This window comes from Ricinus communis, chromosome 2, assembly GCF_019578655.1.
Source record: "Ricinus communis isolate WT05 ecotype wild-type chromosome 2, ASM1957865v1, whole genome shotgun sequence".
Classification (NCBI taxonomy): Eukaryota; Viridiplantae; Streptophyta; class Magnoliopsida; order Malpighiales; family Euphorbiaceae; genus Ricinus; species Ricinus communis.
The window spans coordinates 22,556,226-22,569,940 of record NC_063257.1 but is presented as its reverse complement, the minus strand read 5'-3'; the positions used below and the strand labels follow the sequence as shown (position 1 = coordinate 22,569,940).

Sequence of the window (13,715 nt, the reverse complement as noted above, 5' to 3'; positions counted from 1 at the left end):
TATCATCATGGTCTAAAGAATATTTCATGGAAGTCGCTAAGTCAAAGGTGATAGTTTTGTCATCTACCCTAACTTGGAGCTTGCCATTATAAACATCTATAACAACCCTAGATGTAGCAAGGAAAGCTCTACCTAAGATCAGTAGTACAGTACTCTCACTCTCCATATCCATGATAATGAAATCAATAGGAAATATGAACTTGTCTACCTTAACAAGTACATCCTCAACTATAGTCCTATATGCTAACTGAATGCTCATCCTAGTGGGTTTAGGCTCACTCAAACCAACTCTATCAAACAAGCTAGTGGGCATCAAGTTACTACTAGCTCCTAAGTCAGTTAAAGCACCATTAATAGGTAATTCACCAATAATACAAGGTACAGTGAAACTCCTTGGATCATGCCTTTTAACAGGCATCTTGTCTTGCATAATGGCAGAGCACTCCTCGTTCAGGGTCACCAATCCCAAGTCCTCTAGCTTCCTCTTGTTGCTCAATATTTCCTTCAAGAATTTCACGTACTTCAGCATCTGCGAAATAGCCTCAACAAAAGGAAGGTTAATGCACAGTTGTTTAAAAAGCTCTAGAAACTTACCAAACTGCTGGTCAACCTTTTCTTGCTTTAGTCGAGTAGGGTATGGGATAGGTGGCTGGTACTCTCTCATAGGACTCCTCTTCTTATCGTCAGCTCTCATAGGCTCTATCTCCTCAGGCTCTGGCTCCTTCCTGGCAGGCTCTTCTTGCACAACAACATTATGATCATCAGCCACAGGTAAAGACTAGATAACTACTTACCTGATCACAAGGTGATGGCCTTGCAGTGCTCCCTCGGGTTAGACTTTATAGTGCTGGGGAGCATCCCTAGCTGTCTCTCAGCCAACATCTTAGAAATCTGGCTTATTTGGTTCTCCAAATTTTGAATGGAGGCCAGCTGATTTCTAAGTGCACTGTTCGTCTGCTGGAACCTATTGTCAGTAGAGGACACAAATTTCATCACCAACTCCTCGAGATTGGCCTTCTTCTCTTGAGGTGGAGGTAGTTGGGATGGACCAGCCTGCTGCTGGAGCTATTGCTGATGCAATCTCTAAAAACCTGGTGGTCCCTGGGCATTATTATTCCTCCAACTGAAGTTGGGATGATTGTACCAACCTAGGTTGTATGTGCTGCTGCCTAGGTGCATTACCCATATATATAGTCTACCTGTTCAACGTGAGTAGAAACAATAGAGGATGGAGAAGGAGAAGAAGTGGAAGGTGAAGCAAACATACCTCCCGCATTACAGTTTGCACCATTGTACAGGTCACCATAGAACTCACAGCTTATCTGTGCTGCATGAACTGGCATCTGAAGTTGGTCTATTTTCTTGGCCAAGAGCTCCACCTGAGCTGCCAAGGCTGCTGTAGAATCTAACTGGTTAACCACTCCCTGCTTAATTGGCCAACTCCTAGAGGATTGCCACTAGTAGTTGTTCATGGCCATCTCCTCTATCAGATTTTGTGCCTGCTCCAGTGTCTTACTGTTCAGGGCCCCACTGCTGCAACATCTACCATCTGCCTGGTACCGAGGTTCAAACCACTATAGAAAGTCTGAACCTGCATCCATACTGGTAATTCGTGGTGCGGGTAACATCGAAGCAAGTCCTTGTACCTCTCCCAGGCATCATACATGCTCTCATCATTGAACTCCACAAAAGAAGATATATCATTTCTCAATTTAACAATTTTAGCAAGAGGAAAGTACTTATATAAGAACTTCTCAGCCAAAGAACTCCATGTCGTAATAATGTTGGCTGGGAGTGACTGCAACCATCTCTTCGCTCGGTTCTTCAAAGAAAATGGAAACACCCTCAACCAAATGGCATCATCAGTCGTTCCATTTATCTTGAAGGTATCACAGATCTCCAAAAAGTTGGCTATGTGAGCGTTTGGGTCCTCGCTCAGCAGTCCCCCAAATTACACACTATTCTGGACTATTTGTATCACGTTCGGCTTTATCTCGAAGTTATTGGCTGCCATAGGTGGTCACACTATACTCGTCTGTGTCCCTGCAAGAGAAGGTCTAGCAAACTCGTAAATTGTCCTGTTTTCATCCGCAGCCTGGTTGTTGTTGTTGTCTCCCATCTCTGCTGGTCTATTCACAGGGGCTTTAATCTCTATCCGTGCACTCCTCTTCTTCTTGTATACGCTTTCTCAAAAGATGGAGGGATCACTCTAGTTCAGCAAGAGGTCTACAGGAGTAGGATTAGAGCTCCTGGTCATAAATTACTTGAAATTAAGAGGCAGTAACCAAAGAACACAAAAATGAATAGAAGAATAAAGAATCAAAAGAATCAAAAGACAGAAAATGAAAATGGCTAGAGTAACATAAACACAAATTTACTCTAGTTCACACAAAGAATTCCCCGGCAACAGCGCCGAAAACTTGATGAGCTACTTATGTAGCTACAATCTAAGGCAGTGAATCTACCGATGCAGATTAGCATTAATGACGAGTATCAAGGTCATATTCTCGGGAAAGGGTGAGCCTAGAACTACTCCATCACCTTATATTATCTAACCTTAAATAATAGTGATGAAGTTACTAATCTATGATTAGGTGCAAGCTAAATGATTAGCTAAATGCTAAGCAATCTGCAAAGATTTAGTGAAACAATCAAGGAAAGAAAGCAAACCCAAGGGGGACCTAAGATAGTTAGATTTTAATAAAGGTAGAAATTAGATTGATTACCAATTGTGATTACCCGTGAGTGGATTCTAAATTGAATTCGAGTTCCCTTTCAAGAACACCGAATTCTTAAGCCTAAGAACCTAAACGGCGAAATCTCTTCCTAATGATTGATTTTAGGTTAGCCTTAAGATTAATCCACTACTATTAAGAGTTGTTAATTCTTAATCCGGCTAGTTAATTACCCTTATCTCTAAGTGGTTATTAACCAGTTCTTGCTATTCAAAATTTCAATTACTAAATGAATTTCTTAATTACAGAAAGCAATCTAAAGAACACAATTCACAACGTCTTATGAATAATGCGACATCTTATTAATATTGAAAGTAAGAAGAATACAAGAATTGATAATCAAAATCTCATAAGCATAAAGTCAATCCAACAAACAAAGGAACCTCAATGGGTTCAGCAGCTCTAGCTACTCATGCTAGTGAATAAAACAAAATAATGAACAAATGTAGAAGAGAAAATTAGAAATATGTACACCCTTCTTCTTCAAATCAGATGAACAGTCCTAATCTCCAAATCTGAATAATGGACCTCGAATTGCCTCTTGAATGCCTCAAAATCCACTCTTGATCTTCAATGTGATGCTTGAACCACTGAAATCCATCCTTCAATGTGCGAAATGGTCTCCCAAAGTCGAACGTCGAAGTCTGGAAGGAGGTGGCTCGTGTGCGTATATGAGATCTAAGGTCAGAAAACTGAACCCCATAGAAGAAATCGAAATTGCCTATATAAATGTCTCAGCACGGCCGTGGTCAAGCCCGTGTTGGTCAGCACGGGAGGAGTCCAGGCCATGCTTAACCTCTGAGTTCCAAAATTAATCCTTTGCTCCCTGACCATGCCCTCGCCGGTGCTGAGCCACCACGGGCCATGCTGGAGACTATGGTGTCCTCAGAAACCATGCCGAAAGGCCATATTAGAGGATTAAAGGTCAATGGTTCAAACAGCTAGAGTCCAGGTCGTGTTCAACCTTGAAATGCTAGCCTTTGTTCAATTTTGATGGATTCCGGTTCGTATTCGCACGTATCACCCTCAAATACTGATAATGTCCATCAATGATCACTTGAAACATGAAAGGAACCAAAACACAGGTGATTCTGGCATAAAACAAGATAACTATGCATAAAAATAGAAGTAATTGGGCATATAAACATGTGTAACACAATGCATATCAGAGGCTCACTTAGTCTAGCCTAATTACAAGTCATGCTTTTGATTACCAAATTTTTAACCTAAAGCTTTTTACATGCCAAAGCCCAATTGAGTAATCTTATTCAAAGTGAGTCCATTAATTAATTTAAAACATGGCAAACACCTACTAAGTCTATATGGATTTTAACTTAAGCCTAATTTACCATCTCTTTAATCTAATGAACTATAATTTTCATACCAAGGTCCAATTTTTTAAGGCCCAAGTCTAAATGCCCAATTTTTATTAACAATAAGGTAATCAAGTATTTGCCATACATCCAAAATAAGCAAAAAGCAGAAAGTAAATCTAACAATTACAACCCTCCCTACAACTAATAAAATTTAAAAAAAAATACTAATTCAAGTCATAAAGTATAAAAATTTCCAAAAAGTTCAAAAAGCCAAAAATTAAGGCAAAAATCCAAGAAGAGCCAATTGATGATGTCCCTGAGCCAATCAGCTTTGAGTTCTTACTCAGGTCTATTTTGCAAGATTTTCAACCCTCCCTTGCTCAAAAGTCGATTTACATGCACAGAACACATTAGAAATGATTAATATGTTAAAAAATATAAAATAAAAGGTATAAAAATTGAATTAGAAAAGCCATAACATATAAAATTACTAAAAAAAGATAAACTTACAAAAGACAAAACTTTTCATGGAAAATTCCTAAAACTAATCATGTGACCTTAAAATCAGATGTAATCATAAAAGCATATGGATTATTATAATGGCAAAACAAATTTAAATGCTAACATACTCATATAGTTCATTAGATTCAAAACCAAAATAAGAACACATTGTCAAATTCAAACCTATCATGTATAAACATTACAGAAGCATATTAGATTATTAAAAACCCTAGACCTGAACACACAAACCATATAAAACATTTAAATCAATCGTGAATCAATCCTAAAATATTTCTAATGACATAAAATTAAAGAGTGGAATAGAGGATGCTGATGATGGTAGATTTGGGAACCCTTAGGTTGTCACTGCATTATGCTGATCCTCGAGTCTCTAATGATGATGGGGAGGTGGAATCGAATATTAGATATGAATCTAGAGTTTTTAGGTTTATTTCGGTGTTTGATTTGTGAAAAGGATTTTTAGAGAACTTACTATCATTCTATAAAAGTTGCCTAAAGTGGAGTTCTTACTTACTGTCTCTTTCTTTTAATTCCTATTGACTGCTAGAAAAATGCTCTAACAATTACTAATGATAGCTAACCCTAAATCTAGAGCATAGCTTTCTATTTATAGTAGTAGGATTTATGAAACCTTAAAGAACCTGGTAAACCGATAATTGAAATAATAATTTCTTTTAAATGTATCGGAGGTTTAGTTTGATAAATATCATTAAAATCTTTTTTTTTAATTTAAATAGAAGGTGTATTTTACCAATTTTGGCAATTTAAATTAAGAAAACATGCAAAACAATGTCAAAAACTAAAATATAGACTAATCGGGGCTCTAGTCAGAGCCGATTGGATCAAGGACCAAAATGTTATGAAATTTCTTGCGATCTAGTCCTTGTACTTTCAAAATCTGTAATTTCATCCCTCAAACTTAATTTTTTCTGCCAATTTAGTCCAAATTGATTTCAAAAAATAATTTTGATTCAATTACTCATAACCCTAATTGGGATGAATCTATCCTCAACCTCCTAAGAGTCGATAAAGGCAATAACTTTCATCATTGGGTTTTTCGTAATCCCCTCGATATCTAAATCTAGAAAATGGATGTTGACAGACGTTTTTATCAAGGAGTACAAGCCCAAATCTATGGAGCCCGAGCTTGTTACTCTAGTTAGGAATGAGATATCGGGGTTTAAGATCTTCAAAAGCTTGATTGTCGACAGGATGGTTGAGTTGAGCATCAAGGACGTCTGAAAGAAAGTCATAACCAAGGTCAAAGAGCTGAAGCTGAAGGTTCATCTGCCTGCCTGAAAACCTAAGTCCATAGGGTTTAGCTGCTCTAGTGGAAGAAAATATCATTGATGTATTTTTGAAGAAACTTATGTAATAATTCCCAGTCTTTATGAGGAAGATGACTTTTTTTTCTTATAAGATCAATGATATGATAATTTTTCTTACTTGTGTGATGTCTTTCATAATGGTAGTGTGCATTTTAATGATTATGACATGTGCATATCTGACATCAATTCCATTCAAATTGATTCATTTAATTTAGGCATAAATGAAAATCCAAGGCACAATTCTGTTTCTCATGATATAACTCTTGAAGAGGAGAGAGAATTTAAAAAAATAATAGAACAAAGGAAGTCGGTATTTCCTTGGTCATACAACGACATGCTATGGTTAGACAAGAAGATAGCAGCCCATCATATTTTGACCTATCCATATATCAAGTCTATCAACCAGAAAATGAGAAGGCTGAGGCCAAAATGGGTAAAGAAGATCTGAGAAGAGGTAGCCAAGCAAGTGAAAGCCGATTTCCTCGATGTAGTTGACTATCTCGAATGGTTGGTGAATATCGTCTTGGTCTCAAAGAAGGATGAAAAAGTTAGGATGTGTGTAGATTATCAAGAGTTGAATAAAGCTTGCCCTAAAAATAATTTTCCCTTCCTCATATAGATGTAATAACTGATAGTGCAACCTCAAGTGTAATGTATTCTTTCATGAATGGGTTCTCCGGATACAACCAAATCATGATGGTAATCACTAAAGACAACATTCATCACTAAGTGGTATACGTATTATTACAAGGTTATGCCTTTTGGATTGAAGAATGTAGGGGCAACTTATCAGAAAGCAGCCATTACCTTATTTTATAATATGATGCATAATGAGCCAGAGGTGTATGTGGATGATATGATGGTTAAATTGAAATAAAGGAAGAGGCACTTTCAGGCTCTTAATTAGTTTCTAGGATGAGTGGAAACATATAGCTTAAGGCTTAACCCGAAGAACAGTGTGTTTGAAAGCTGCTAGGGCACGTAGTTAGTCAACGAGGCATAAAGATCAATCCGGACAAGGTTAAGCTATTTAGCAAGTGCCAACAACGAAAATAGAAAAAGAGGTTAGAGGATTTCTAGGACGTCTGCAGTACATCAGTAGGTTAATTTCCAAGCTCATAATGGTTTATGATCCTATTTTCAAACTTTTGAGGAAACACCAACCCGTTGTATGGGATGAACATTGTCAGAAAGCCTTTGACGAGATTAAGGAGTACCTGATGAAGCCGTTGGTATTAAAATCACCAAAAGATGAAAACTCATTGATTCTTTGCTTATCCCTAAAAGAGAAAGCGATAGGAGCAATGGTGGCGTAATGTGGACCCAATGACGTGGAGCGTGCAGTCTATTATCTCAACAAGAAGTTGATGCCCTATGAGTCAAAGTATAACCTTGTAGAGAAGACTTGCTCTGCTATGATATGAGCAACGAGGAAGTTGAGACACTATTTTCAGTCTAAGCAATTTCAAAATTAACCCTGCTAAAGTATCTATTCGAAACTCCATCTCTCACGGGAAAGTTGGCTAGGTGGTTAGTGCTCCTAACAGAGTTCGTTATCGAGTACTTTACCAAAAAGGTAGTAAAAGGAAGTGTTGTAGCAGAGTTCTTAGCTTAAAATGCGATCGAGGGAGATGACCCTTGAGATCTGGAGTTTCTTAATGAGAATCTAGGGCGATCGAGATCCAAGAACGGAGAATATAATTCGTTGGAGCGATAAATGGGAGAGGTGCAAGGTTAAGAGTTGTTCTAATTATGCGTAAGGGAGAAATGTTGCCAATGGCTAAGCGATTAGACTTTATGGTACAAATAACATGGCAGGGTACAAATCATATTTATATGGATTAAAAACGGCCATGGTAGTAGGGGCAAAGCAACTAATGATCTACGGGACTCTATGCTAGTAATTCAACAAGATGAGAAAAAGATGAGAAAAAGATGGCGGATGTATTGCCTACTCTTTTGTCTATGTAGGACAACCCTACACAGCTTCTGACAAAGTCATTGGTGATTGTAAAGTCTAGAGCGCCTTATTACTATGGAGAGCAGATAATGGATATCCAGATGAGGCCGGAGGAGAAGCCTTGGTTTTATGACTTATAGAAGTTTGTAGAAAGTAGGGGGTATCTAAAAGAGGCGTCTGTAAGAGACATGCATGCATTGTAGATTTAGGCCAGGAACTACATCATCCATGATGGAGTACTGTACAAAAGAATGGCTTTAGGTGTCCAGCTCAGATGTCTGACTAAGAGAGAAGCGCAAGTGGTAATGGAAGAAATGCAGAAATAGGTGTATGGACCTCACATGAACGACATAGTGTTGATAAGAAAAATGATGCGTTAAGGCTATTATTGGTTGATAATGAAGAAGGATTACATAGCCTTAGTTAGGATATGTCGTGAGTGCCAATTATACAGTGACTTGAGTCATTTACCTCTGACTGAACTTCACAATCTAACGTCTCATTGGCCTTTTGCAGCTTGGGGAATATATATTATTAGGGAGATAATGCCTCCTTCAAATGGGCACATTTTCATAGTTATAGTAATTGACTACTTTTCTAAGTGGGTTGAGGCTGAGTCATTCACTATTGTAGGGGCAAAGCAGATGGCCTGGTTTATAGAGAGGAACCTGATATGTAGGTATAAGATCCCGTATCACGTTATGACAGAAAATATGGGTGAGACAATAGAGTTGTTAAATGAGTATAAGATCGAGCATCATAAGTCTTCTCCATGCCTCAGACGAATGGTACAGCGGAAGCAGCCAACAAGAACTTGAAGAAAATAGTCTCAAAGATGGTGTGGAATTACGAGGATTGGTCATTCTGGTTACCCTTTGCACTTTGGGAATATTAAACAACTGAATGGACGTCGAGAGGGAAAACTTCATGCTCCAAGTTTTACCAGTTGAGATAGAGCTGAAGTCTCTAAGAGTTGTGCTCGAGGCTGAGATACCAGAGTATCAGTGGATTGAGTAGAGATATTAACAGTTGGCTTTTATAGATGAAAAAAGAGGATGAAAGCCCTATATCACATGCAATTGTATAAAAAACGGATAGCCAGGGTATTCTATAAGAAAGCGAAATCGGGAAATATCAAAGCAGGTGATTTGGTGTTATAGCATACGAGACCTACTATGTTTGATTTGAGAGGAAAGTTCAGGCTTAATTGCAAAGGCCCGTACCTAGTGAAGAAAATTCTACCCAAGGGTGTTGCTAAGATTTGAGATCTGGAAGGGAATGAATTCTCTGAGCCCATCAACTTAGATCGTCTCAAGAAATACTATGTGTAAAAATAGAAAAAGGAAAATAACAGAACGAATGGCCTGTTGATTAGAAAATCTGAAAAGGCTCGGTAGTATGCAAAAATTAAAGCAATAAAGAGAGAAAATGTTCAACTCAAAAATCCGAAAGGACTAGTTGATAACAGGAGTTGTATCAGGAGAAATAAAAATTTACTCATTTAGGTCTCTACTAAATGAATAAAATTGTTTAGAACTTTTATCAAACATGTAGTTTGTTACTTTATGCACTGCTAAAAGAAAAGATAAAACTAAATTCTAAGCAAAATCAATGAGATCTAAAAATATAAGCATCTTCATTTTCTTCTCTTTATATTTGCATCCCTAGATTCAGTAGCTAGCTCTCAAATCCTCTTAAACTTTGCAAATCCAAGTGCAGTAGTAGTGTGAAGCTGAACCCAAGCCTTAAAGTTGTCATTCGTGATTAGGTCACCTTCAACATCAATGTTGCATTCTATAGTACACAATTCTCAATCTTGTCAAAGAAGTCCTGCCTCATTGGAAAACTTTCGAATTCAAGAGGAAAATCTAGAATCAGTTGCTTTTGCCTATATTGGCGATAAAGCTTGGAAGGTGTGTATAAAGTCGATGCTCATAAACTAGGTAAAGGAACATAACCACATTATACAAAGGAGTATGACATGCTTAGTTCTCCACTAAGGACAGGTCCAGTGGATAAGTTTTTGGAATATCTTTCATCCAAGAAATCCAGTTCTCGTGACCTCAAAGTACAACAATAGAGCGAACTTGCACATGCTTTGGCTCATACTTGTTAATGTCCCTTGGGATAGTCAATATTTAAACCTTTTCGTGGAACCAAATTTGTAAATAGAGAAAGAAAAAAATAAATAAAAGAAGAAATAAAAATAGAAGCTAAGTCAAAAACCCAAGAGGGCAGCTTAGGCAAAGATAGTGTCTGCTAAGCTAAAAATCCAAAAGGTCAGCTTAGACAAGAGTTAAGACAATAGCCTGGTAAGTTGAAAACCTAAGAGGGTGGCGTAGGCAAAAATTAAGGCAAAAAGAATCAAAAAGAAAAAAGATTTGGTTGCATACTTGTAAGAGAATAAGGCTGCCACCAAACTGTTGATGGGTTTTTATACATGTCCCACCCATTAATGGTTTCAGCCAAGATAACTAGAATTGGATTAGTCCCGCACTCTACTTGATCATTAATGCATGTAATTCGGATGTCTCCCTCTCCTTGAGAAGAAACAAGTAGGAATTGACATAAAGATAAAAGTTCAACATTCTAACCCAAACAAGTGTACCCCTCTCCTTCTTTTCATAACAGAGATTAGTGAGGTTATAGTGATATATTCACCAACAGAATGAGAAAGTACCTCAGCTAAGGGCATATTGAATAACTCTACCAATTTGCCAGGAAATGGGTCATCTAGCTTTGGCAAAGCAATTGAATGTGCAGAATCATTAGGGCATCCAAGAATAACAAAAAATTCTTCAATCATGGGGTATAGCTCTTGCTCATTGAAGCAAAAGGCATGGTCTTTTGGGCATATAAAAATTAACAAGTCGAGTGAAGAAATCTATAGTCAAGCTTGGTGTGTTGCAACGCTTTGAAGGAAGAAAGGTGGAATTTTTTAAGTTTGATCCACTATCGCCAGTAAGAGTTTTGAGAAGAGTCTTAAGGGCTTTTAAGTTCCCAACACGTTCACCAACACGGCCGTGTTGGTGCATCAAACATCAAAGTATTAGGGAGCACGGCCATAGAGAGTAACACGGGAATCAACACCAGCCCGTGTGGGGAACACGGTCACCAACACGACCGTGTTGGATGCGACATGGGGAATTAGTTAAAAGAAAGAAGAGAGGAAAAAAGAAAGGAGAGTGGGGGAGAACGTCCCAAACCCTAACTTTTCTTTCTCAAAAGGTTTTTTGAGCCGAAACTAAGGGAAAAGGAAACTTGGATCAAGGTTTCAATCAGATTCTCTTGGAGGACTGAAGATTGGGCGAGGTTTGTTGATTGGTTTTCAAATCGAGCAAGGAGAACAAGAATCGATTCAATTCGAGCAAGAGGAATTGGGGCTGTTTACTCTCATCCAAGGGTGTAATCGGGTTTTCTCTACCTTTGCTCATTGTTGTAATTGAATTCTTGTGTATTTTGATAATGAACATGATTAGCTAGATTGATTAAATCCATTGGGATTTCTTTACTATCTTGGTTTAGTATTATATTGTTGGATTGTTTGGATTAGTTTTGTATTCTTCTTGCTTTCAGTATTAATAAGATAATCATTATTCATGAGACGTTGTGAATTGTGTGTTTAGATTGCTTTGTGTGATTGAAAAGTCCATTTGGCACTTGAAATTTTGAATAGCAAGAACTGGTTAATAATCGCATAGAGATAAGGATAATTAACTAGCCGGATTAAGAATTAACAAAGCTTAATATAGGCGGATTAAAACTTAATGCTAATTTAAGAATCAATCGTTAGGAAGAGATTCCAACTTTAGGTTATTAGATTTAGGAATTCGATTATCGAGAGAGAGAAACCGAATTTGGTTAAGAATTCGTCCACAGGCAGCATAATTAGATTCAACAATCCTTAATCTTTTGTTTGATTGCCAACTAGTTTAGGTTCCCTTTGGGTTTGCTCTCTTGCCTTAGTTATTTTAGTTATCAATTACTCTTGCATCTCCCTTAGGACTTAGCTTGTGGCTATTAGTTAGTTTAGAAATTATTTATCGCTAATTTTAGGTTAATATAACAAAGAACAAAGGAGTAACTCTGGGCTTTCACTTTCCCGAGGAATACGACCTTGATACTCGCCATTAGTGCTAGACTGCATCGATAGGTACACTGCCTTAGATTGTAGCTAACACGACTTTGCATATCATTTACAGGTAGAGGATATAGACTTGTTTATGGCACTTGTGGAAGGACCCATTCAGGAGAGTGTTGGGGACCGAGTGTGCAGGGTTGTTATAGATGTGGGAAACCTAGGCATTATGCTAATGAGTGTGCAGTAGGTAGAGGAGCATCTAGTACCTACCATTCAAGAGGACAGAGTAGTGTTGGGGATAATGTAGTACCTACAGCGACTAGTCATGGAAGAGGTAGGGGAGGTAGAAGTGGAACTATAGCAGCATATGTCCATACTGAAGATGCAAACCAGTCCTTATCGCAGGCAAGAGTGTATGCTGTTACGAGGCAGGAAGCAACTACTTCTCCAGAGATAGTAACTGGTATAATTCCTATTTGTAGGCATGATGCATATGTGTTAGTTGACCCCGGCTCTACATGTTCATTCATTTCATGTGTTTTTGCATTGAAAATGCATTGTGGCATTGAATCTTTAGGACATTACATTTGTGTTTTGATGCCTGTTGGAGGAGTAATAATGGTGAATACTACAGTGAGGGCTTGTTCTGTGATGATTTATGGTACAAACGTGCTAGTAGACCTAATTGTGATCAATTTACAAGATTTTGATGTGATTTTGGACATGGATTGGTTTTCTAGAAATCATATCATAGTTGACTGTTTAACAAAGGAAGTAAAAATGGTCATAGACGGGGAAATAAAAACAATGTTCACATGTGATAGGAAAATTGTGCCTACATGTTTGATTTCTGCTACTACTGCTTTACATTTAATGAAATCTGGGTGTGATGCTTATCTTATGAATGTGGTACATACTAGAATTGTTAGTATAGGGGTTTCAGAGGTACCAATAGTCAAAGAATTTCCAGATGTGTTTCCAGAAGAATTATCTAGGTTGCCACCTCAATGAGAAGTGGATTTTGAAATTGAAACTATTCTAGGAGTTGCTTCTATTTCTATAGCACCTTACAGAATGGCACCAGTAGAATTACAAGAATTGAAAAAACAACTTGAGGATTTATTGGAGAAAGGTTATATTCGACCTAGTATATCACCATGGGGAGCTCTAGTGTTGTTTGTGAAGAAAAAAGATGGAAGTATGAGACTTTGCATTAATTATAGGAAGTTGAACCAAGTTACTATCAAGAAAAAATATCCTTTACCTCGCATTGATAATTTGCTTGATCAACTCAGAGGGGCAGTTGTATTCTCAAAAATTGATTTGAGATTTGGGTATTGGCAATTAAAGATTGGAGAGACTTCTATACCTAAAATGGCATTTCAGACACGATATGGTCATTATGAATTTATTGTTATGCCATTTGGTTTGATTAATGCACCTGCAACATTCATGTCTTTGATGAATAATATTTTTCAACTGTATCTTGATCAATTTGTGATAGTCTTCATTGATGATATTCTGATATACTCTAGTAGTTCTGAAGAGCATGAGCTTCATTTGAGAACAACATTACAAACTTTGAGAGAAAAGCAGTTATATGGTAAGTTCAGTAAATGTGAGTTCTGGATGAATAACATTGCATTTTTGGGGCATTTTGTATCTGCACAAGGTGTTCAACCTGACCCATCTAAGGTGAAGGCTATTCAGGAGTGGGAACCACCAAAATATATTTCAGAAGTTCGTAGTTTTCTGGGATTGGCTGGGTACTAT

The 13,715-nt window shown here is 37.6% G+C and overlaps 1 protein-coding gene and 1 non-coding gene across 2 annotated transcripts; both read left to right on the top strand.

Moving 5' to 3' along the window:
* The first annotated feature begins 1,607 nt into the window (after positions 1–1,607).
* On the top strand, positions 1,608–1,714 carry LOC112536222. The gene has a single exon (XR_003080272.1). It is a non-coding gene; the product is annotated as a small nucleolar RNA R71 (small nucleolar RNA).
* Positions 1,715–6,240: 4,526 nt separating this feature from the next.
* Positions 6,241–12,953, top strand: LOC125369298. The gene is made up of 2 exons (XM_048371316.1): positions 6,241–6,355; positions 12,064–12,953. Exons 1-2 carry the CDS (start codon positions 6,241–6,243, stop codon positions 12,951–12,953), a joined length of 1,005 nt encoding a protein of 334 aa, XP_048227273.1.
* The last annotated feature ends 762 nt before the right edge of the window (positions 12,954–13,715 follow it).

What these genes read in the sequence shown, in the direction of transcription:
- LOC125369298 (XM_048371316.1), top strand. Translation starts at nt 6,241, where the DNA reads ATGGTTAGACAAGAAGATAGCAGCCCATCATATTTTGACCTATCCATA. An exon ending in TAAAGAAGATCTGAGAAGAG is followed by an intron (nt 6,356 to 12,063) that starts GTAGCCAAGCAA and finishes TATCATTTACAG; the next exon opens with GTAGAGGATATAGACTTGTT.